Raw genomic sequence first — 24,559 nt, 5'->3', positions numbered from 1 at the left:
TGTTCAAGTGTATTTTTGTTAAGGGCATGGAAAGGACTGGTATCTGTATGTCTACAACCAGGTGTCTTTATGTTTGGTTTAATCAAGACGGAAGCAATTATTCTTCTCTGAGTCATCTGTGTGAGTTTCATTTCTCACATTTTTAATTCTTTTTCATTGGGATCTTTTGGTTACTATTGTAACCTTTTACCTTCTTCACTTCCACTCCCTCCCTCCCCCCAAGCTTTTAGAGTCATATGTAAAGCAAATAGTCATTTTCTGGGTCAGACTGCACTTCTTGGTGGAACAGCTGGTGCCCCAAGGAATTTCAGTTGAAGAGAGTGTCTAGCCAGTGGCCCCAGCCCAGCACCCTTTGACAGAGAATCCAAAGACTGCAGGGGCTCCATCTGCCCTCCACCTCTTTCCTCTCCAGAGAGTCCTGTGAACAACTGTTGTTGATCGGTTGGCTCTTTTCTTGCAGTCCGGAGGCTGAGGACTCAGACTGAGCTCTGGTGCTATGGCTGACCAGCTCTCCACTTGGAAAATTCTTCCCCAAGAGGCTCCTCAGGCTCAAAAGCACGGGGAGCCCTGGGAGGCCAACCCCTGATTCTGCAAACAAGCCCAGACACGTCCGAGTCTTAGGCAGACCAAATCTTCCTGTAGCTTAAACATTAGTGTTTTGTTCTTCTTTAATTTTCCTCAAGCATGATTCAGTCTTCAGCAAACCAGGAAACAAATAAAACCCTAGGGTCTTTCTCAAAGGAACATTCTTACTCCTTTGAAAATTTATTGTCGTTCATTTCCATTTCAGCTAATTGGGTTTCCTTTCTATTTTTTGTCTGAGAATAAATGTGATATTTGGTCTGTATTAATGCTGATCTGTTATACTTTAATGCTAATTTACAATTGAGTGGTTTAAAAATAATGATGCAGTATGACCTAGTCCATACCTACCTTCCATTTAATGCGTTTCCGAGGCAATTTTGCTTTTGTGGTTGACTGAACTTCCCCATAATCCCTGTTGGAAAGAAAGACTTTTTTTTTATTAAAGATGTGGTATTATTAACTAGGGGTGTTTAACCTGAGGGAAAAAAAGATCGAGGGGTGACATGAATGATAGCACCCTCCTAATATCTGATAGCCTGCCGTATATATGAAAACAGGATTCAGTTTATGTTTTGCGGCCCTGGTGGGCAGACTAGAGAGGAAGTTCTGAAAGGTAAAGGTTAAAACTAGTATGTAAGGAAGAACTGATAGAAGGAAAGCGGAGATGGAGGTGGTTCTATTCAATGGAGCTAAGAAACTTCAAATAGTGTATCTGTAGACTCATTTGATAGATCTGTAAATAAGCCCCATATATTTCTCTACTCCTCAAGCTCCCAAGATAGAGAAATAAGACTCTGTAGACTCCGTTCATACTCTGTCTGTCTCTTTCTGTCATTCTCTCCAAATTCATCCTTAAAGTCAAAACGTACAGCATGAAAACACACTATGAAATTGAACCACAACACCGTATTTATTTGGGATATTATTTTTTGAATTCTTACAACTCTAGCCCTTACAAAGTTCTTTAGATTTTAGAAATTGTAATGGCAGTGTACTTTTTTTTTTGTAAATGTGATCTTATTTTGAATACAGTTACAAAGTCAGTGGAATTTTTTAATACTCCAATTCTACAAGAAAATTTATAGAGAGGAAAGAATGTATTCAAATGTTCCTATATGCCTTAATTAAGAATCTGGGGCCCTGGCTGGTGTAGCTCAGTGGATTGAGTGCGGGCCTGCGAACCACATGATCGAGGTTCAATTCCCAGTCAGGGCACATGCCTGGGTTGTAGGCCAGTTCCCAACAGGGGACTCACAAGAGGCAACCGTACATTGATACTTCTCTCCTTCTCTCCTTCCCTTCCCCTCTAAAGATAAATAAAAAATAATAATAAGAATCTGGATGAATTAATTCTCAAGTGTTTCCAAATTTTAGGAAGGCACATAGCATCACATTTAATTGTATCCTCACTTAATGTCCACTATGGACGTAATTTAAGCAAGTAACTTGTCTTTAGGTAAGTCAGACTTACTGCTGTGTTTTATCTCCCTCGTGTTTACTTGCTTACACATTGCCCCCATCCCCAAAATGAAAAATATGACTTTCAGAGGTCCCATCTTGATCCCAGAGAAATTGATGATATGAGAAATTGGAGAGGAAAGGTATGTGTTCGTTTTTGTTATCAATAATTTCATTTATGGAGATGGATACTTCCTGAGTCTTATCTTGTACTTCACAAATTGTTTCTTTCTTTTTTTTAAAGATTTTATTTATTTATTTTTAGAGGGGAAAGGAAGGAGAGAGAGAGAGAGAAATATCAGTGTATGGTTGCCTCTGGTATGTCCCCTGCCGGGAACTGGCCTGCAACCCAGGCATGTGCCCTGACTGGGAATCAAACTGTGATCGTCTGGTTCGCAGGCCCGCGCTCCGTCCACTGAGCTACACCAGCCAGGGCCACAAATTGTTTCTTTAGCTGAGTCTAATCTGCTGTTTAGTTCATTTTTTGGTAATTTCAATGCATATATTTAAAAACATTTTTATGGCTCTTTTCCAAATGCATATTTATTTTCCACAGTGTGTGTGTCCTTCAATTTTATTTCTGTTTCTTTTGTCTCATTGTTTTAAGCATACTTACTACTTGGTGTTTTTCAGAGTGTCCTATAAACTCAAACTTTTGGATTCTGGTTCCCCAGTTATTGAATTTGCTGTCTCTACAGTGTTTTATTTCCTCATGGAGCTCATCATTGTTGATGAATTTCTCTCTCAGAACCTTTTGTGCTCTACGGAACAATTTTGCATGTGCTTCCCTTTGAGTCTGCGGACGTCAAGCTTGGGTCAGTCCTGATACTAATGTTTTGGCTTGAAGGTTTTGATGCCACAGATACAGTAACAATTTTTTATCATTTATATTTGTGCAAAGCCAAGGCTTTGATTTATATCAAGTAATTATTTTCTTTTTGAAATCTCCAACAGATGACCAGTTTCTTGCCAAGTCATATGGTGGCCTGAGTTTTTCTGGCCCTCCTTTGATAAAAGGGACAAACTTTTTTCACTCCCTGCTTTATGCTTGGCCTCTTGCTTTTGTTTTCTGCCATCCCTAGACTGGGAGGTAGGGATGGCTCGGGGAGGGGAGGGGGAGATTGATGGGGGAGAAATGGAGACAATTGAACAGCAATAAAGGAAAAAAGACAACAAAACCAATAACACAAACATATCTTTCCCTCTCAACCTCTCTGTATAACAGTTTTCTTAAGAATCAGGTGTGACACTTGGAAGTCCTACTTATCTTATCAGCTATATTAATATGTTTTCTGTGTCCTATTGATTTTTCTTCTGTGTTGTCACTCATACCCACCTCTTCCCCATGCTCTTGTCAGCCACCACATCAGTCCAGGTTCTCCTGACTTCTTACCTGGTCTTCATAGCAGCCTTCACGGTGTCCCTGGGCTCCAGTTACTGTTCATTTTGTCTTCAGAAATATGAAGTATGTGCATTGTTGCAGAGATATCACATGTGCCATTTCTAATATGCATGTTATGGCTATCAAAGTATAGCAATAACCAATTAAAAACTTCTTAGCATCAAATGAAACTGAATACTCACCCTTTCTCATGCTTTCTTTTCCAAAAGCATGTTCCCTTCTCTTTCACGCTCCCATCGGTCTTTCTGTTGTTGGCCGCGTCACCCTCTCAACATTAATGAAACCAGTCACAACTCGGATGTGATGCAGGATGGCAGATTAAAAAGGGGCAAATGCTAATGACTTAATCAACATACTGTTCATTGATCCAAACTTAGGGGAGCTTGGAGAGTTGGTATATGACTGGTGAGTTTTGTCTACTATCTAAAAGTAGATAATGCAGCTCTAGAAATCACAGATGAGTATGATATTTTTGATTGAGCAGAATTAAAAATGATTACAGTTGCACAAGAAATTGCATAGATATTGCTCTTCTATATAGTTAAAATGTTTTAACTCAGTATATGAAGAGCCAAATATTAAATCAGAGATTTTCTACTACTCTGTCACTAGTAATCAAATGGCATGTAGTTTTGGAATACATGATTTTATTTAATCCTAATAAAACATAACATGGGTTCAGTTACTGCCCCTTTATTATGGGTGAAGAGAATGCTATTTGGAGGGGTTAATCAGCTGTGCCAGGACCTTGCAGTCATCCATGGTGAAGCAAGGGCTCCCTGTAGACCTGTTTTATTCCGAAAGACTTTAACTCGGAATTACTACATGTATATTCTCTCTAGCAAAACTCTTTCAGACTTCTAGGGTTTCAAGAGTTGAATACTAAACTTAGGAGATGTATTCTTCAGTTCTTTTAAAGTGCAACAAATTTTCCTCAAAGGGCATAAAGTCATCAGATGTGCGTCGAGTAACACGTATGGTTGATGTATCCCTCCAAAAAGTTGCTGGGTATGGGAGAGAGGTTCATGGCTGAGAAAAAAGCAGACTGCTTATACGAAAGAGGTGAAATACAGCAGTTGTCTTCTGCCAGGCTATAGGAGAATCAGCTAGATGAACCCTTACAGTGTATAAAAGGGCAAACACCATAGACAAACAATCCAGTGAAAAAGTAGGCAAAGAACCTGAAGAGACATATCTCCAAAATGGAACTACCTTAGGACACAGTGATTCCACTTCTGGGAATAGATCCTGTGAAACCTGAAACACTGATCTGAAAGAATATAGGCACCCCCGTGTTCATCGCAGCATTATTTACAGTAGCCAAGATTTGAAAACAGCCCAAGTGCCCATCAGTACGTGAGTGGATAAAAAAGTGGTGGTACATTTATACAATGGGATACCAAAGGGGGGTAAAAAAGAAGGACATCTTACTTTTTGTGACAGTATGGATAGACTTGGAGAGTATTATGCTAAGTGATGTAAGCCATTCAGGGAAAGACAAATAGCATATGATTTCACCTATGTGTGGAATCTAATGAACAAGATAAACTAACAAAATAGAAAGAGACTCATAGATACAGACTGCAGGGTGACAGCTGTTGGAGAGGAGGAGGCTGGTGAAAAAGATCAAGGGAATAAGCAAATAAAAAAACTCGTAGATAATAGTATAGGGTTTACTAGAGGGAAGGAGGGGGAGGGGAGGTATAAGAGGGTAAAGGAGGAAACAAATGGTGGTATAAGGAGATCTGGTAAACACACAATGCAAGGTACAGATGATGTATTACAGAATTGTACACCTGAAACCTATATAGTGTTAGTAACCAGTGTCACCCCAATACATTCAATAAAAATTAAGGAAAAGTATAGTATAATGCTGATATAAAACTTGGTAGAGAGTATTGAGTGCTTGAACAGACATTTGGATACACAGGTGATCACCATGATGTAATATCACTAAAATACTGTATTCAGAATACATTTATCACCATGAGAAAATACATAATGTTTATTTAAAAAGGAGGGGCACATGACTTCATATTCAGCAGGATCCATTTTGTTGTGAAATAAATAAATAGGTAGCACTGGTTTGTGTGGTTTAGGGGATGGAGCCCCAGCCTGTGAACAGAAAGGTTACCTGTTTGATTTCTGGTCGGGACACATGCCTGGGTTGCAGGGCTGAGTCCCTGGTTGGGGGTGTGCGAGCGGTGGTTGGTTGATGTTTCTCTCCCACCTCAATGTTTCTCTCCCTCTCTTTCCCCCTCCCCCATCTCTAAAAATAGATAGATAAAAATCTTTTAAAGGCAATTTTAACTATAAAAAATCTCAGCAGAGTAACTGTGAAGTACAAGTTGGCAGGAGCGACAGGGCAGGAGGTGAGAAGGGAGGTGGATGTGCAGGTTCTGCCTGAGCAGGCCAAGTCGCTTGTGCTCAGGACTCTCTCAGAGGCTTCTCTGGGATTGCCCACGTATAACTGCGCCTGTGTTTTCTAGGACAGCTAGCCAACTATCCACAATTAGCAAATGCAAACAAAATAGAAATCCTTGGCTGGCCTGGGTTGTCAAACATCAAGTGGTCGCATCATGTATCACTCCAGGAAGATCGTTGCCATCAAATGAAGCTGTCGCTGATGACCAAAATGACTATCATGAAATCGAGCTTGTTATAATTTTTAGCATGAGAAATTAACCCCATTATCATTAAACATTTTGTATTCAGTGGATCATTTTGCAAAAGTCCATGCCCTATCTTTATAAACAGTTCAACAATAGTTCAGCATCTAGTTGGTAGCTTGGCTCCATTTAAGGGAATTGAAGTCAGGCAAAATGCTCATTACTGTTCACTCAGATCTGTTTCTTGGATACCTTTGCCATTTTCCCTTTTTTATAAGCAAGGCAGAAAGTCACGTGCATGGTCAAAGAATGCCCATGTCCACCTTTCTGAACAGTTGGCCATAGAATTGGAGCTAGGTGTTCTTCGTGCTTTTGGCTTTCCTCTCTGGCATGCTGTCTGGGCAGCTGGAACCAGCCAGTGCCTGACCCAGCTTCACAGACCCATTCATGAAATTGGGAGGGCCGTGTAGGTAATCCTGGTGCACAGGGCATCTAAGCAGTGACCTTCTTTACAGCTGATTCCAGATATAATTTCTCAAGAATGTATTGCAGATGTAAGTTGTTAGACATCCCATTCAGTGGGATGGCATAGGCTTTAAAAAGGAGACAATTAATTGAAGACTATGAGGATAGTGCGTGGAATCCAAGGAAAAATTGAACAACCAAGCGGCAGGAAAAGCATAGAAACAGTGAGACTTCAGGAGTAACAGGATCCAAGTCCTTAGGTTCTGCCAGGACTTTCTTGCCATCCTTGCTTTTACTCATCTTTCTGGGTCAGCTCCTTTCTGTCTCTCCATAGCACATCAGCTGTCAGCTACGTCCACGTGGCTGTAAAGAGCTCCCGAGTTTTATATCCTAGGCATTTTGCCACTTGAGGAGGACTAGCCTGATATATTCCCAGGCCCACATTTTAAGCAATAGGAAGGGATTGCAGTGAGTCATTAGGCAGAAGTAATTTTGTGTAACTGGAAGAGATCTGGGGGATCTCATGAGTTATGCAATAAATACGGATCAGTGTACTAGATGTATATGTACATATATGTGTGTATAATTGACCCCCATACAAGCACCTTAATTTTGTATACAGTATGCTTCTAGTTTGTAAACCTTAAAGTCAAATAACAGATTAGCTCTTCTGAATTATAGAGTGTAATGGAGGGACACCCTCTCCTGGCCCAGGAAATGGGACGTGTATGTGGCTCCTTTGGGCCCCCACCTAGGTTGAAGGAGGGCTGTGCTAGAGTCATGAGTAGGATGATGCATTCACCTTCCCCTCCATTGCAGGGTCTGCACAGCAGCTGGAACAGAAGTTTGGGCGGCCCACAATCTTTACATCATTCCTTAAGGGGACACTAGACATTTGGAACATGGGGAATGTATTCTCCCCTCTCTTTTTCTTTGCACTGCAGCAAGAAGCAAGCATAGCCTGCACTGAGTGCCCACCTTCAGAGGAGGCTCCTGTCCAGGTCCCACGCTTCAGCTACAAGGCCCTCTGATGGCGGTGAAGGGTAGGGAATGGCAGGGACAGTAGAAAGGGATCCTGGGAGAGAAGGAAGGTGGAGCTCTCCCTCAGAACTCCCACTTTAGAAAGCGCCTCACTACTGGGGGCCCTGGGCGAGTGCTTTTGGCAGAAGGGTGCCTTGCATGGCACTGCCTCAGTGCAGGTAGACTGAGCAAGAATTTCCGGGTTATCCTAAGGAAGGGCTAAAGCTTTGGATTGTTTTCACAGAATATAATCAACCTGTATTTTTAAACTGTCACTCTGGCCTCACTTTGTTTTTTTAAAATTTTTTAAAATATATTTTATTGATTATGCCATTACAGTTGTCCCATTCCCCCCCTTCACCCCACACACCCCTCCCCCACCATTCTCCCCTTTCGTTCATGTCCATGTGTCACAAGTTCTTTAGATTCTGTATTTCCCATAGTATTCCTGCCCTCCCCCCTGTGTATTTTCTACCTACTGTCTATGCTCACTTTGAAAACAGGTCCAGGGAACGGGACTGGAGGAAACCTGATCCTTAAGAGGCCGTCGCTCCAGTCCAGGCAGGGAACGGTGGCGTCTTGAAAGACTGTACTGGCAGCGAGGAGAGACACGTGGAGAGGCCTTATCGATCTCTATGAAGTGTTGATGGGACTCGGCAATTTGTTGAATGTGGAGAGGAGAGGGCAAGGAGTCAGTGACAAAGCCCAGATGTCTGGCTTTAATGACCAGTGGGAGGCTCTGCCCTTTGTCTACACAGTCCAGCAAGAGGTGCAGCAATCCACGTGCAGCTTCTGTCCCTGTCCCATGCCAGGCCTGACCCAGAGAGCATCCCAGTCACGTTCACGTGTACTCAGCCAGAGTTGTGCCCGTCTGGGTACTCCTTTTATTGAACGTTTGATTAGAAAGAAGATTAGGCTTCATCATACAAACTCTGCAAATTTCTCCTTCTTTGCTTTCTCTACCACCTGGTAGACCGGCCTGAGTACCTCATTCCATTTCTGAGAATTGTTTTTAAATTTTGATGTATAAATCTTATATCTTTAAATTAGAAGAATTATTGATTTTTTATCATAATTTTCTAAGAGACTGGAGTTTAAAGTTCACTTCTAGAGCAGAGTTAAAGAAAAGTTAGTTTTCTATGTATCGAAGACCTGACCGTGGAAGAAATGATTAACATGGAGTGGGTGAGGTTGCTAATATTCCTGTTTTGAATTCACCTTTTCTGAAGGAATGGCCTTGAAATAAAGCTGGGAACTAGATTATTGCTCCATAAAACAGCATGAGGTTACCATTATTCCTTAATTTTATATCTTTATTATGAGGTAATACTTCTCTTACTTGATTCTTAGACTGTTCTCATCTTTTTCTCATATATTTGTGAAAACTAATGTTAAAGGATTTAGCATAACAACCATTGCTAAATTATGATGTAAAATAATACTGTGTCTGCAATTAGCCTAGGTAGTTTTACTTGGTTCAATAATATAAAATCACTGGGCTCGTAATATTTTAGTACCTGAGTGTGTTTGGCAAAGAAAGAAATTCATGTTACCATAAAAATGTTAAACTAAGTAACAATTAATCTCAATTTTAAGGAAATATAAAGCAAAGTATTATGTTGTAACATGGAACATTGATGCAAATAGCTTCCTGACTGGAACATTAAATAGATTCTGAAATGGTGGTTAACCAAAGAGGCTAGTTTTTGATTAATTCTCTAATGCTCCAATGCCTTTCCTGAAGTCTTAATTTTAATTGCATATGAGTTATCACCAGTGCCCTGGTGGCCCTTCTAGAAAAATGATGGCTTCTTTTGTAATAATGACCAGTGTCCTGTTTTAACTCTTGTCTATCTTTTCTGGTAATATTACATTGAAATGCTGGTTGTATCTTAAAAAATGAATTTCATGTGATAACTGTGTGTGTTGTGGTTAAATCATTTCCATTAAACAACTTGCTCCAGTTCTGACCCTCTCACCTATGAGGATGACCTAATTTTGAAACAGGCTCTTTGCAGATACAGTCGAGTTAAGGTGAGGTCTTAGTGGAGCAGGGTGGGCCTGAACCAGTGGCTGGTGCACACAGACGAAGGGGAACTTGGAGCATCAAGAGCCCTGCGCGTAGAAGAAGGCCATGTGAAGCGCAGTGGTCAGGGAGAAGGCCATGCAACAGCAGAGGCAGAAATTGGAGTGATGCACCCACAAGCCAAGGGCTGCAAGGATTGTTGGCCAACCCTGGGCCCTAGGAAGGAACAAAGAAGCATTTCTTTCTAGAACCTCCAGAGGAAGCGTGGACCTGGCAACATTTTCATTTAGGACTTGCCTTCAGAACCGTGAGAGAACAACCTTCTGTTGCTCTGAGCCACCCGGTTTGTTATTTCTTTCACAGCAGTCCCGGGAAACTAAATCAGCATGCTATGTTGTAAGTAAGCGAGTGGTCAGAATGCTATCAATAGTGATTTTATTATATTTTATCATGAGGTCAGGTGCGTAGGGAAGTATCTGGTGGACTAATTTTCAATATTGAATTTTCTGAAAAGTATTCTCATTTGGCCAGTGAAATCTGCACTCTCCCCCCCCACCCCCAGTTTTTTATTCTTACTGCCTGTATGCAAAGTGAAAATAAAATGAAGTCAGTATGTACCTGAAAAATGTAGAACAAAGCAGAATTTTCTTTAAAAAAGCACATATTTGAGACAATTTTCAAAAGTTAAATTATCTGGCTGTTAACTTTTTCCCTTCACATTGTCTGATACATTATGTATGATTTCACCCACCAATAATTGTGCAATTCATTCAAATTCATACTTCTTTATTAAACTCTTAATGCTTCCAGGCATTGAGCTAGGTGTTATAGATAACACTACTAAATAAGACCAACAGTGACCACCCTTAAAGAGATTACTCCAGTTTTGAGATTTAATCCAGGTAGAAGAAGCCACAGGGCCCACTTGGAGATGCATCTGCCTAGAAAGTTCATCTTCAGTATAATATTTATATCTTTAAGTGATCTTTTAAAACCATTTTAGCATCTTTGGTTTTAATTACTATATGCCTCCTATATTATAGTGGAAAAACTTAAAATTATTTATTGCACAGACAACAAAAAATCAATGATAATCAAGATATGTGAAAACCAAGGTATCATGCTTAATAATAACACTTTTATTTTTATTTTGCCTTTTTAAGCCATATCAAAATTCAGGTACATTAGTGTTAACATAGCAAAAATTTTGTGTTCCTGTTTTTTCACTTAACACAATAATTTTCACTTTTTATTTTTAATTATTTTTTGGACATAAAATGACATTGCATTAAATTGGTTGACTATAATTTGTTTAATCCGCTGCAAAGATGAGGAAAACTGTAGTGAATACCTTGTAACTTTTTGGGGGAGTTGCTTACTTCTTAGGACAGGTAATATTGGATAAAAAAGTTCGAATATAATTATAGAATTTAAAAATACAGTAACAGCCCTGGGTGGGTGACAGGGTTGGAGCATCATACCATATACCAGAAGGTCATGCTTTCCACTCCTCATCAGGGCACATGCCTCAGTTGTGTGTTTGATTCCTGGTCTGAATATGTACGGTAGGCAACTGATGAACGCTTCTCTTTCTCTCTCTCTAAAATCAATAAACATATTCTCAGGTGAAGATTAAAAAAATAAAAAAATAAAGTGCAGTGACAGATTGCTTTCTGAAAGTTTAAGAGAACTTGACATTATCACTAGTAATTCAGTGATGATACCATTTCTTTTTACTGTCTGTTACCATAATAGGTATTATATTTATTGAATATACATATACAATAGTCCAAAATGCATACTTGTTTCTTAAGCGTACATACTTTAGCAACTGCAACAGCAACCACTTTCCCATATGTTTGTTGCCATACCTTACATTTTCCATGTAAGAAAATGTAAGCAATTTCTTACAATGATTTATGTTTTCATATCCTTGTTTAATTATTTAATATGCCATTAAACTTTTTATGACATATTTCCTTATTCTCAGTGTCACATTTATAATATTTACTGGGGACGTTTTCTGTAACCTATTGTGTCCTTTTACTTTTTTTTGGACCATTAATATTTTTCTCTATTCAGAAATGCAAAGTTTTTGTGTTGTTCTTATGTAGCTGAGTCTATTCCCTTTAAAATCTATCACAGTGTTTTTACCATCCACCTTAACCAATTATCTGTTAGAATGAAAAGGAGCATCCAATTCTCTGTTTCAAAGGAGCACTTAGCCAGTTTGTCATCCAGATAGTGAGAAGAAAATGTTTTTAAAGACTATCAGCCACGATTCTTCTGGGTGTGGAGGAAGGGCTTGAGGGTCAGGCTGGTGGGGAGTCTTGGCAGGTCAGCATCGGTTGGACTGGAAGCCCGCACTGGTGCCGCCACATGCAAAGTGAGTCTGAGCTGGAGTGGTCCTGGTCACCAGGGAATATTTTCATGCATATTACTACTAATTATTATTATTAATTATTGTGTGTGTGTGTATTCAATGGAGTGGTTTGACTCTTTTGTGTTATATTCCATGCTTCTATTATAAAGTCATTCTCTATTTGGGAATTTTAAAACACATGCTTTTTAAAAAAGTCTTTTAAAATTTTAAGTTTGCTGGGAAAATTTTTAATGTATGGTATGGAATAGAGATGAACTTTTTTGAATAGCAAACTGATTGTCTTACCATAGTTGACAGACCAGTTCTCCTTTCCATACACAGGGCAGGGAAGAGTAGGTTTACAGTTGTGAGTATGTGAAGTATGGAGCTGATTCTCATATTATTATTTACTAATTATTGTGTTATTTTCCATATGAACAACTGTAAACCTACTTTTGTCCAACCAAATAAAAGTATCTTGTGATACTTTTAAAAATCATAATAGTCCTCCTTTTATTCTGTTTTAAATTGCAAGTGTATTTTATAACACTGTATTCTTCAGACATGAATGGTGGTCATCTGTTAATTCAGACAAATGTTGCCATAATAGCAAGCTGTCATATTAAAACACACACCGTACTTTCTTAATTTCATGCACTTTACAAAGTGAATGGCTGGTGCAGACCCTTAATTTTCAGTCCATCAGTTATTCTCTCTCTCTCAGCAAAATCGTTCACTGTTTATTCAGACTGCGTCCCCAAAATTGTCCTTAGATGTTTTTGTTTGTCTCTAGGGCTCCTGAGCAGCAGTTTACATACTCAATTTAACCATGATGTGATTTTTAAGATCATTATTTCTATCATTTATGGGGACAATATTAATGAATTTTGTTCTTTAAAAATAATTCTGTAGAGCCCTGGCTGGCGTAGCTCAGTGGATTGAGCGCGGGCCTGTGAACCAGACGATCGCGGTTCGATTCCCAGTCAGGGCACATGATTGGGTTGCAGGCCAGTTCCTGGCAGGGGACACGCCAGAGGCAACCACACATTGATGTTTCTCTCCCTCTTTCCTTCCCTTCCCCTCTAAAGATAAATAAATAAATTCTTTAAAAAATAATAATTCTGTAGATTACCAACTATCACATAAATCATAGTATGTTGGAAAAGATAAAATTTTCTTTTTCTTTTGTCCCCATCCTTTTGTTTTAGATAGTCCATTCTGAACTGAAGGAAGCTGCTTCTACTTGGGAGTGGCAGGAGGAGTGAGAAAACCACATGGAAGACTCCCAGGACTTAAATGAACCATCAGTAAGTCTTCATTCAACCTCAGTTGGCTGAGAAAAGTTATGGTGCAACCACTCAGAATTACACTAAAATGAATATACTTTAAAAAGCAAGTTTTTTTAAAAAAACATGTTTTTTTTTAGTTGATTTGGAAATTTTCTTTTAAGGTGATTAAACAAACCTTTGGAAATTGGTGGTGTTTGTCTTACGATTGTGGTCTTCCTTGATTGTGTATCTGTAAAACCACTGGTAGAAAGAGTAGGGAATTGAAGTCATGCTAAGTGTTTTATACAGTACAAACAATTTCACATACCTCCTTTGTTAGTTTTATTCCAAATGTGCTTAGATAGTGCAACTATTGTTGAATGTCAGAAGCATAAAAAGAGAAGCTGTTTTACTAGCATGCCTATTGTTCATTTCAAAGATGGCAAACGCAGTCCTCAAGGGCTTTCCTCATTTTGCTAAGCTCTTTGCAGAGTGAAGAATGCACTGGATTGGTGACAGTCATTCTAAGAATCTGATTTCTCAAAGGGAAAGGATATACATGGTTTTTCTTTGCAACTCATTAGTAGTGTCTCCATGATACTAGTTCTTCACTGTGTAGAACTGGAGTCAGTGGAGGTCTCCCACACCACTGCCCACTGTGGTCCAAGCCACTCTGTTCACAGACAACTAGTGATTTCTCAAGCAAGGAGATGTGTGTACCAACCAAGTGTGTGTTATGCTGACTGATGATATTTTGTATTGGCTTGTGTGATCATGATTTGATCTTAAAGTCTAATGTTTCTCCCAGGCAGTAGAGGGGAATATGATTGTGTATAGTAATGTGGTTCTAGAAAAGATTTCTGGGATGAGTTCAAATTTAAAATACAGAGGTATAAATGTCCTGATATATACATGTCATTCCAAGTTAGTTTAATGTTTCTATTATCCCATTTAAAAGAGATAACAGAGTCTTCGAATATACACTTGACCATTGTTTAATTTCATTATATATTATATAATTTTTGTTCTCACATAGAATCAAAATGTAAGGAAAATGAGAAAACTGTAAAAAACCTGTCAAATGATAGAGATGTTATTCTTCAAAAATTGCCTGAGCCTTTTGGAAAAGAAAAGTGGCATTTGGGAGGCTAGGGTTTCAATGTAGTTTATTTTTTTAATGTTGGTTGTTGAACTTCAATATTCATAGTATAGACTCTGGAGAAATGGATGATGGTGTGATGGCACATCACCCGTGCTCTTGCACGGTTATGGATCCCACTGGTGTCAGAGGTCTGTGGGTGTGACCATGTATGTACCTGAGTGGATGATGCTCTCTTCTTAATGGTGATGCTTCATGGGAGGTCTGCTATTGACTTGTGCTTTGTTCTAACACACTAGGGTTTCCTTAAACATTTGCATGTGTGTGTGTGCGCACATGTGTGCCCATCCTGTGTGTTGTTAGATTGACCCAAGGGTTTCCCAGGACATGGAACTTTCAGAGCTAAAGCAGGCAGAGTGGATGGTTGGTCCAGCTGATCTCTCTAGGATGTGTATATGCTCAAGAATGAATTATTTTTAATACAGTGGAGGTTAAAATTAATATGTTTTCATGTTCAATATTAGAATGAGGTTAGTACTCAAGGTACTCCATACCGCCTTTTGCAGAATGAAACTCAGCACTTATAGATTGAATATAATTCCCTCTTAGTCATATTTTAGAGTTGTGGAGCTCAGCATTCCAATTTTTAAAAAGTATCTGGTGTTGCTAATGTACAGCCAGGTTGAGAACCAGAAATCTAGGGTGACCTTCTGGCCTCTCAGCTTGCACTCAGCTGCTGAATCTGTGGTGAGAATAGAAGAGATTAGAGAAGAAAAGGATGTGCTTCCCTGTCTGCCTCTCTTACCCCGTTCTCACACTGAAGTCTTCCTCTGAGGGCAGCTGTTGTCTGGTCAGCCAGACTGGAAGCTGCTGATCTGTGGAGGGGTTGGTTAGGACATCAAGAATGGGTGCTCCTGGTATAAGCCACAAGAAGCTTGAAGTTTGTGTCAAGTGTCACTGGATGAAGGGCTCTAATTTTGTCAATACAAACATCGAAGATCCTTCCTCCTTCTTCAGCATCCGTAGACATAGAAGACCATATAGGCCCATCTCTTGATCTCGCTCGTGTGCAAAGGGATGCTTCAGACTGTTTAAATGAGCTGCCCACATTGGCACGGCTGGTAAGCATCAGAGTTGGGACTTCACACAGGTCTTCTGACTCCAAGTCCAAAGCTCTCTTCATGACATCAACATGACTCACGGCTTTTGAGTTTTCTTTTTTTGACATTTATCACCACAGATATGTCAAAAAAGTCAAAATTACCTTCCCCCTTACATTAAAATGATTTCTATGTGAAGGAAATCTTTAAATGACTTAAATTTTTACCCACTTTTATCTGGTCCAAAAATCTGTAATGGATTTTGCATTACACAACGTAATGTAGTGGGTGAGGAACTGACCTCTAAAATCAGACATCCCAGACACTTAAACACTTGGTAATCTTTGGGAAATCACTTAAACTCTTGTCATCTGTAGTGTGGGAGGATAATAAAAAGAACTTATATGAAAAACTTAGCTCCTGCCTCGTTTAGATGGATAACTTCACAAATGTTAGCTGCTATTATAATTACCCGACAAATTCAGCTGGTCTTTAATAAGTATGCATTTATTCTTGCAACAGCAAGCTTCGGGTGATGTCCCTGCCTGAAAGTACGTAGGTCTGCAAGATCAGTAGATGAAAAATGAACTCACCAGCTCTCCTCTCTCAGTTTTCTCCCTTTCTCCCCTATTGCCTTACTTCCCATCTCAGGGGGACAGCATCGTCAGCTATTGAGTGGGTTAAGTCGGAAAAGAGGCAGTCATCCTTTTCTCCTTCATCCTCCTCTCCAAGTCCTGCCCATTCTTAACTTTCAGTATCTCTCAGGGCTGTTGTCTTTGCCTCAGCTCCTTATATTTGATCTTTATACTACCTCTTGACTGTCTTTTTCTGCGTTTTGAGTTAGTCCTAGAGTTGTCTTTCTAAAATACATACTTGATCACTTCAGTGTTATGCTTAATGTCCTTCCCAGACCCTGTCTTGCCCTGAAGAGAAGCTCCCAAGTGTGCACACAGACCGTGAAGCACAGGCCGTGAAGCACACAGACTTAATTGCTTACCTGTGACTTGCCAGTCTTATTTCTGACTTCTTTTGGTTCCCTGAATCTTACAGGTTCTCTGAGGTTTTTATGCATTTTCTAATTCTATAGCCCCTCTCCAGATGGGCCTCTTTCTCAGCAGGATAAGCTGTAAATCTCGAAGACTTAATGCAGGTTCCACTCCCTTCAGACAGGCCTGTCAGACTGCCTCCTTTCCCACACTATTAGCCACTCTGGGTTGGGGCCTCTGCACTGTGCTTCATACCTTTGGCCATTTGCCTCTACCCCAGGACTTACCCCATGGAACTGTAGTCTTAACTGTGTATTTGCCTCTATGCTGAATTATAAGCTACTTGAGAGTAATAGCAGGTCTTGTTCATTTTGTATCCTCCTTAGCACAATTCTTACAGGCAGTCAATAAATGTTTCCTTCAAAAGCTTTTATATGCTGTCAGTGAAGTATGTTAAGGAATTGCCTGAGAAATTTTAGAAAGCTGAAATGTTATTGTCAGAATGGATTACTGAGTTGTGAATTCATGTTTTACTTACATTTTTAAAAAATTACATAAAACATGTAATATTAGTTTAACAGCATGGGATCAAAACAAAGTTTGGCCCTTAAACATTGTTTTTTGCAGTATATTTATATCAATTTTGCAGTCTGGATTAGAGGATCTGGGGAATTTTAAGAGGTAAGCAATTAAAGTAAGATTTAACTTTTTTATATTTGCCTGAAATTCTGTATTAGGACTTAATTATGTATTAAAAAGCAATTTAAGTTATATCCAATAATGGCTTATATAATTTTTAACTAAATGTTGCTCTCATTAACAGACACAAATATGAATCTAGATTATACATAGCAGTATCTATAAAATAATCCAAAGTTCCCTTGATACTAAAATATGTTATATTCCCTGTGTTCAAATAAAGACTGAGTAACATGTGTTATTTTTAAGAATTTATGTACATCAAGATATTTTAAAGGCTTCTTTTGGTAATGTTGAATATTTCCAGAGAGTTTTTTTCAGGTCTGATTCATTCATGTACACATGAGAGAAGGAGTTTGGCTTAAATTTATCATCAAGCTAGAAGGCTGGAAAAAAATGTTTGTTAATTTAAAGTATTATACATAATCCAATAAAACATTTGTGGTGACTCAGTAAAATGAGGTCAAATGAACAAGTCGCAGTTCACAGTAGGACCGCCTTTCCCACTATTAAATAGTAAGAGCCTGAATACCCTGATACATGTCTATATTGTCAGTGAATCAGTTAATCTATATCATTGATGACATACTTTAGTTAGTGAGGTCTAAATTAATTCACATCTGTTGGATTCATGTTCTATCTTATGTTTCAACAACACATTTAGAAATTCTTATGTATGTGTTAATATTAATAATATTTATTTTGTTACCTAAGCCCTAGTAACATTAACATGTATTAAAATTCCAGTTAGTTTAATAAATTAATCTTTTTGCCTCTGTTCGTCTCCCTTAGAATGCAAAATGACTTCAGATGAATACTCTACACTATATATAATACACTATGGAGAGATTTTACAGTGGCATCTCTGCCTGTAGCCACTAGCCCATCCTTTAAACCTGTACGGCTGTCTGAGACATTTAGACAGGTTCCTAGCTATTGTATGGAATTGAATATACCATCCAAATTATAACCTACATGTAGAGCTTCAGAATCATAATTTCTGTCAGTGTTTAAACACTATGCTAGGAAATAATTATTTGATTAGTTTCACTTTAAATTATTTTTTTCATTTTTTATAATGTGGCATTACCAAAATCCTGAAATATTATTCTATTGCTTTTTTGTTATGTATTCTAAATCAGTTTGAGTAGCATGCATACTTTTATTCTTAAATGTATTTTATTCAAATCTAAACAAAATCAGGTTGTTTTTTTTTTATTGAGGCTACAAATCTTCTTGGAAGAACCTGTCCTTTACATTGGTCAAAAGAATTATCTTTACAGCATGTATTTTTTACAGCATCCAAATGGACAACATAATTCAGTGTTCAATGGAATTCTGCTTGGAGCTAAATTATTTTCAGAAATGTAACTCCCAATAGCCTATTATAGTTTCAATTTGCAGCTATATGATAGAGTACCTACACTGTGAAATTACAAAGTAGATGTATTAAATTTATGTTAAATTTTATTAGTTATTAAGATACATTCTTTTAAATAAGATTTAACCGAATTTTATATATTCATGAGTTTTTAAGGATTCAACAGAAGATTCCATGAATTATCTTCTATGATTTTTCTCAAATTATAATTTAATTATTAAAACTTTAAAATAAATTTTGGAACATGTATTTAAAGAAGGAGACGCGCATAATCCGTACAGAATATGGGTTGTGATTGCATCCCATTTTCTGATATTGAGAATGTAAATATTAGGCTTTTCTTCTGTCAGTTGTAATCAATCAATCGGTAGCGGCTGCCTGTGTTGAGAAGGAACCTAAGCCACCTTCTGGCTCCTTGGAAAAGTAACGTTATCCATTTAGTGCAGTCGGCCACGGACTTGGGAAGGAGGGAGCTGGCACCAGAGCCTCGTGCCTGCTCGTCCTGGGCCTGGTCAGCAGCTTCGAGCACTTTGTTTGAGTAGTATAGCCGCAAATAAAAGCTGTAATATCTGTGGTGAAAGCAACTGTTTATGATAGAAACATAATCTGTTTATTCCATGCTTTTTATTATAATCTATTTTCTATTGTATTTTTTCAATTGCAGTTTACGTTCAGTAGCATTTTGTGTTAGTTTCAGGTGTATAGCATAGTCAGTAGGTACTCAGGTACTTTACAAAGTGTTCCCCCTGGTATTTTCAGTACCCACTTGGCACCATGCGTAGTTATCACGGTATTATTGACTCTGTTCCCTAGGCTATACTTTACAGCCCCGTGACTGTTTTGAGACTACCAATCTGTACTTCTCAATCCTTTCATATTTTTCACCCAGTCCCCCAACACACCTTATAATTTTAAGAAATGATAAAAATGAAAGTAATGTAATTTTTGCTATAAGGTATACAGCAAATGGACAATGTTCACTGATAAAAAACAGTAACATTCACTATACTTCAATACTTAGTAGCCACCAAAGTGTTATTACATTACATATAACACTTACAATTGCATTTACTGATAGGCAGCATTCTAAGGCCTTACGTGATTCACCTCGGGTCATTGTACAGCAGCCCTGTGTGGCGGGCTCTGTCACAACCCCAGCCCAGAGAAGGGCATGCTGAAGCTGCTCTCCTTCAAGGTGGTGCTAGCTGGAGAGCTATGCTGACGGCAGGTGAGCACATGGACACAAATTCCGGAGTCCACACTGCTAAACGTAAATGGCTTTGATCAACGTAAATGGTTTTCAGAACTTTCAATACATTTGGTGCTTTGAAAGTATCCATTAACACTCAACTTGATTTCAGCTTATTTAAACAAAGAGCAAAGGTTTTAAATATCATGAGTCTTGGTGAGAAATGTAAGATACTCTCCTACGAATATGAATCAACTACACAGTCTTCACTAGAAAATATTTTGAACAGGCAGTCATAAGACAGTAGGGTGTATGTGAGTTGAGTGATGATTCAACAAATTCGATTAAACAAATATTTAAAGATCCCTCCCTCTCTGTCAGAAACTCTGCTAAACCAAGGATTGGAAGACAAATATAATACAATTCCTGCCCTCCCCAAAATTTTAGTTTAACGTAAGATTGTATGATGTTATGTCAGGTTCTAAAGTTATTTTAAAATGAGATCTGGACAGTGGCTACTAATTTATTCACTCAATATTTGTGGAGGACAGCTGTATTTGAAGGGTGGTTTTAGGTGTTGGAAATACTTGATGGACAAAGTGGACACATTGTTATTTTCATAGAGCTTATATTATAGTGGGGGAAGATAAACAAATAAATACAGTATGCTAGAAAGTAATAAATGCAAGGAGAAAAATAAAATAAAGCAGGCAGGAGAATAAGAAGCTCTGGGGATAAGCTGAATGGGTGGGGAAAGCTACAGTTTTTGGAGAGTAGTCAGGAAGAGCTTACTGAGAAGGTGACGTTTGTGCAAAGATTTGAAGGAGACGACAGAGTGAGTCATGTGAATATTGGGGTGGGGGTGGATTTTGGTTTAGAAGGAACCACAACTGCAGAAACTGAGGTGGGAGCTTGCCTGGTATATTTGAGGAGTGAAAAGGAGGCCAAGTGTTGGCGGTGGTGGAGAAAACAATGCGGTGATAAGGTAGAAATTGGGATGTGGAGGTGAAGTATGGATTGTGTACGTTTTTTTAGGCATTGTAAGACCTTGAACTTTTCTCCAAGTGGTGTGTGAAGCGATTGGGGGAGCTGAGGGATGATGTGATGTGACTTAAGTTTTTGAAAGATCACTCTGTCTGCAATGTGGAAAAAGGTCATTATGATGACTTGGGTAAAAACCAGGCTGTTGTACATACCCAGATGTGCAAAGGGCAACACAGCAGGGTGGGTGAGGATACATTTTGAATGTGGATTATAAGAGAAACAGTGGAGTCAGAGATGACTTTAAGGTCTTTGTTCCTGAGCAATGGGATGGCTTTCACTGGTATGGGGTGACTTAGAAGGAATAGATTGAGGGTGGAGATGAGGAGTTTTAGACATGATGGCAGAGAAATTCGCCAATTCTGTTTCAAATACCTTTTTCTGCTGCACCGAGGACTGCACTTCCTAGCCCCCTTCACTTATGCAGGACCATGGAACTAGTTTAAGCACATGAAATGCAAGGGGGGGAGTGACCTGCATATCATTTCCAGGCTGAGGTAGAGAGAAGCCTCCCCACTAGTTGCTGCTCTCCGTGTTCCCCAGCGTGAAGAAAGAGGAGGAAGCCCCGGGTTAAAATTGCAGTGCGCCAAAATGGAAGACGCTGAATTCCTGAAACACGGCATGAAGGACAGATTCCCAGGAGAGTATTAAGCAACTGAGCTAATACAGACATACTAAGTTTTACCTGATATGAGAGGTATGTGTGGAAATGCTGGGCAGTGAGATGCAGCCATTTGGAACTCGGGAGAGAAGATTGGGCTTTAGACATTAATTTGGGAGGCTGAATCAGGGTATCACTGGTATTTAAAGAAATGTTATTGGTTGAGATCACTAAGAAAGTAAGTCTAGATAAAAATCTCTTAAAGGCCTGGCCATAGTCAGCGAATTCCCCTTTGAAGTGCTTTCTTTCAGACTTTCCCACGATCACATTATGTGTGGGTTACTGGTTACTGAGTTCACCTGTCCCAGGGAAGCAGGAGCCAGCATGCAGCTGATTAGGTATCAGAGCATCATTAGCTTTGCCTTTGTGGTCAAAGTACAAGAAGCCATGCATATTTAGAAGAAAATAGTCACTGTGCATTTATTATTTTCTCATTGTTGTGTTTGTTGATATGATGTTTCTAGCATTCCAACTTAACAAAGAATTGACCTATATCAGGGTTGCTCAGTTTCAGCACTATTGACATTCGGGGCCGGATAATTCTTTATAGTGGGGGGCTGATGTGTAAAAGCATTTCTGATATCTTCCCACTAGATGTCAGTAGCTCCTCCTTACCTCCTCTACTCTCATTACTGACCATCAAAAATGTCTTCTGGGGGAGGTAAGAATCACCGAAGTATATTACATCTGCTTTCGATGAGTTATTTGTTTATGTATTTATTCTCTGCAAATTATCTGAAGAGGTTTACCTGAGCATTTACTATACTATGCTATATTAAACTATTGAGGAAACTGGAGTGAGAAGACGAACTCATAGTAATACAGAATTTAAGCAAGAAAGCAACATATCACTGTCAAGTTAACAGTATAGAATAACAAGCGCTATGCTATCAGTGAGGAAAGTTTGTTCAAGAAAGGTCAATGAAAGAATTATAGATAGACTAGGGCATTTCTTAACTAGGACTAGAAAGAGGGAATGAGATTGTATGAACATGACGGGACCTAACTTGGTCTGGTGAAGAGCAAGAATAAGATTCAGAACTGCCAAATATAAGGCAGCAAGGCCTACCCAGGAACTTCGGGTGGATTAGAATGACCAGAAGCTCTGTAAGAATGAAAATGTACAGTGGTGGAAAATCTCACTGAGAAGTTCTGAGACCAAACTGGAAAGAGCTTTGAAGTGGATGGAGTTAGATGGATCTGGAGAGATGGAGAAGAGAGAGGAAGGGAAGATCAGGGTATTAATGGTTTCAGAGCCAGTGGCCAAGGCAACTTTCAAGAGGAGTTGTCCATCGCTGTCTGACCTTTCAAGAAAAGAAGAAGAATGGGGACTGAGAAAAAGGCTGCTTCATTTGTTGATTAGAAGGTCATTGGTGGCCCTTTGCTATACAGCCCCGTTAGGGTTGTGGCAAGAAGAGGTATCTCAGGGCTCAACACTGAGAAAATGATGAGGAAGCAGGAGGTAGCGGTTGAGTTTTAAAGAAAAACAACAGTAATTTAAGGGAGCAGCTTTTCCAAACAAGAGGAGGCTTGAGTGTGATTGATGATGAGAGAAGGTTCAGTGGAGAATAGAACCAAATTATTGCAGGAGGGATATTGGGGCTCAGGGGAGGTTAGAATAAAGAAAACAACATTGGGATGATGATGTTTCTTGATGGCATTCTTTTGTTTTTGTTTTGCTTTTGGTAAGGTAGGAGGGAAGTACATTTGTATGTGCAAGTCAGGAGGTGGATTGATGCATGGTAGGACTATGGATTTAAGCAGTTTAAAGAAGATTAACAATGGCCATTATTTTTAAAAATGGTAAGTGAACTCCTAGAACTCAATACATAAATTATGAAGTGACATTTTGAGTTTTCCTTTAGCAAAGCAGGTCCCATGTACAAGGACTTAAGACTGTGTTAGCATTGAAAGTTTATTTTTTTGCATTGAAACCATTAAGAAGAGACAAGAGAAAAATAAACACTTGTGGTTAATGAAAATGCCTCTCATCATTGGAAGAAACTGCTTGCTCTGTTTTCTTTGGGTATCCATATATCCAACAAAAAGAAAAACCTATTTATTTAGATGTGATTGGGTCTCATTTAACAACAGTCAGACTGAAAAAGTACTTCTCTCAAAGTGCATGAAATCCCACCATTTCATACCCTTTTGGATTAAGGCTTGGTTTCTGTGTTCAGACTTTTTTAAGGATGCAAATGCCCTCGTAAGGGTTACTATGTTAAGAAGTTCATGTTTAACTAACTCTCTTGGCAGGAGCCCTGATGGAAGGGTGGGAGGTTTGCAAAAAAAAGAAAAAAAGGCAAAGGAGAGTTAAAAAAAAAAAAAGGCAAACATTGCCTGCTTCTTTGCTTAGCTTCTATTATTTTGCCCAAAGTGCTGAGGACAACACATGTGAACAGTGGATTATAGCTGAATTGTGAGTGCCAGCTGATCCCTGCTAACGTGTAGTTCTCACCTCGGCTTTTTAAGTGCTTTATGTATGCCGATTCATTGAATGCTCACGACACTTTGATGAGGTGGACACTATTATTACCCCTCAATTTGTAGTGAGGGGTTACTCAGCTAGTGGGCGGGTGAGCGGGATTTTAATCCAGGCTCTCTGGGCCCTGGGCTGATGATACTATGTGCTAGGGGCTTCTGCTGGGAAAAAGCCCTAATTTTTCATTCCTGACTTAGTCTTTCAACCCAAAATTCGAGATCTTTTGATTTTTACGCACACGAACAAAGCAAATTTGATATGTGTTCATGGTTTGTATTATTTTCTTCAGTGTGCAGATCTATCCCATCAGAAATGGTGTGAAAAAGGGGATAGACTGAGGACTCTAAATAGGTGGTGTTTGTTTTTCAAACTACAGATCAGAAGGTGGGGCTTAGGTAAAAACGGGAGTCCGTACTGGCTTTTCCACACCAGGATTTTTAGAAGACAAAGGTACGCTTAACATCATTTACATTAAATGGCTTGTCCAATGTATCTCCTTTTCACATTACCATGCATGATCTGAAGGCCTGGAGGACTCGTTTCATCAGGACTACATTATCAAGTTCTTTATTTCGCAGAGGAAAAATAGAGGCTGAGAGGATTTAGGCACCTTATCGGCTAAGACCAGTGCAACCGAAGGCTGTTCTGAAGTGAGACTTTTGATTCACTTTTAACTTCAACACTAAAATTTGAATACTTTTATATACATGTTTTTGACATCTGGAA

General features: G+C 39.0%; 1 protein-coding gene across 4 annotated transcripts in view; it reads left to right on the top strand.

Moving 5' to 3' along the window:
- The window catches only part of EYA4 (EYA transcriptional coactivator and phosphatase 4), a 255,400-nt gene that overhangs the window by 17,229 nt on the left and 213,612 nt on the right, over positions 1–24,559 (top strand). For all 4 annotated transcript variants that reach the window (XM_037045715.1, XM_037045714.1, XM_037045712.1 and 1 more), the window contains exon 2: positions 13,136–13,234. In XM_037045715.1, coding sequence (XP_036901610.1) covers positions 13,202–13,234 — 33 coding nt within the window. In that variant the 5' untranslated portion in view covers positions 13,136–13,201. The remainder of the gene's footprint in view (positions 1–13,135; positions 13,235–24,559) is intronic.

This window comes from Sturnira hondurensis, unplaced genomic scaffold (genome assembly GCF_014824575.4).
Source record: "Sturnira hondurensis isolate 20B ecotype Veracruz unplaced genomic scaffold, ASM1482457v3 Scaffold0004474, whole genome shotgun sequence".
Lineage (NCBI taxonomy): Eukaryota > Metazoa > Chordata > Mammalia > Chiroptera > Phyllostomidae > Sturnira > Sturnira hondurensis.
Note: the sequence above shows the minus strand (reverse complement) of the source record. Positions and strands in the feature narration are given on the sequence as shown.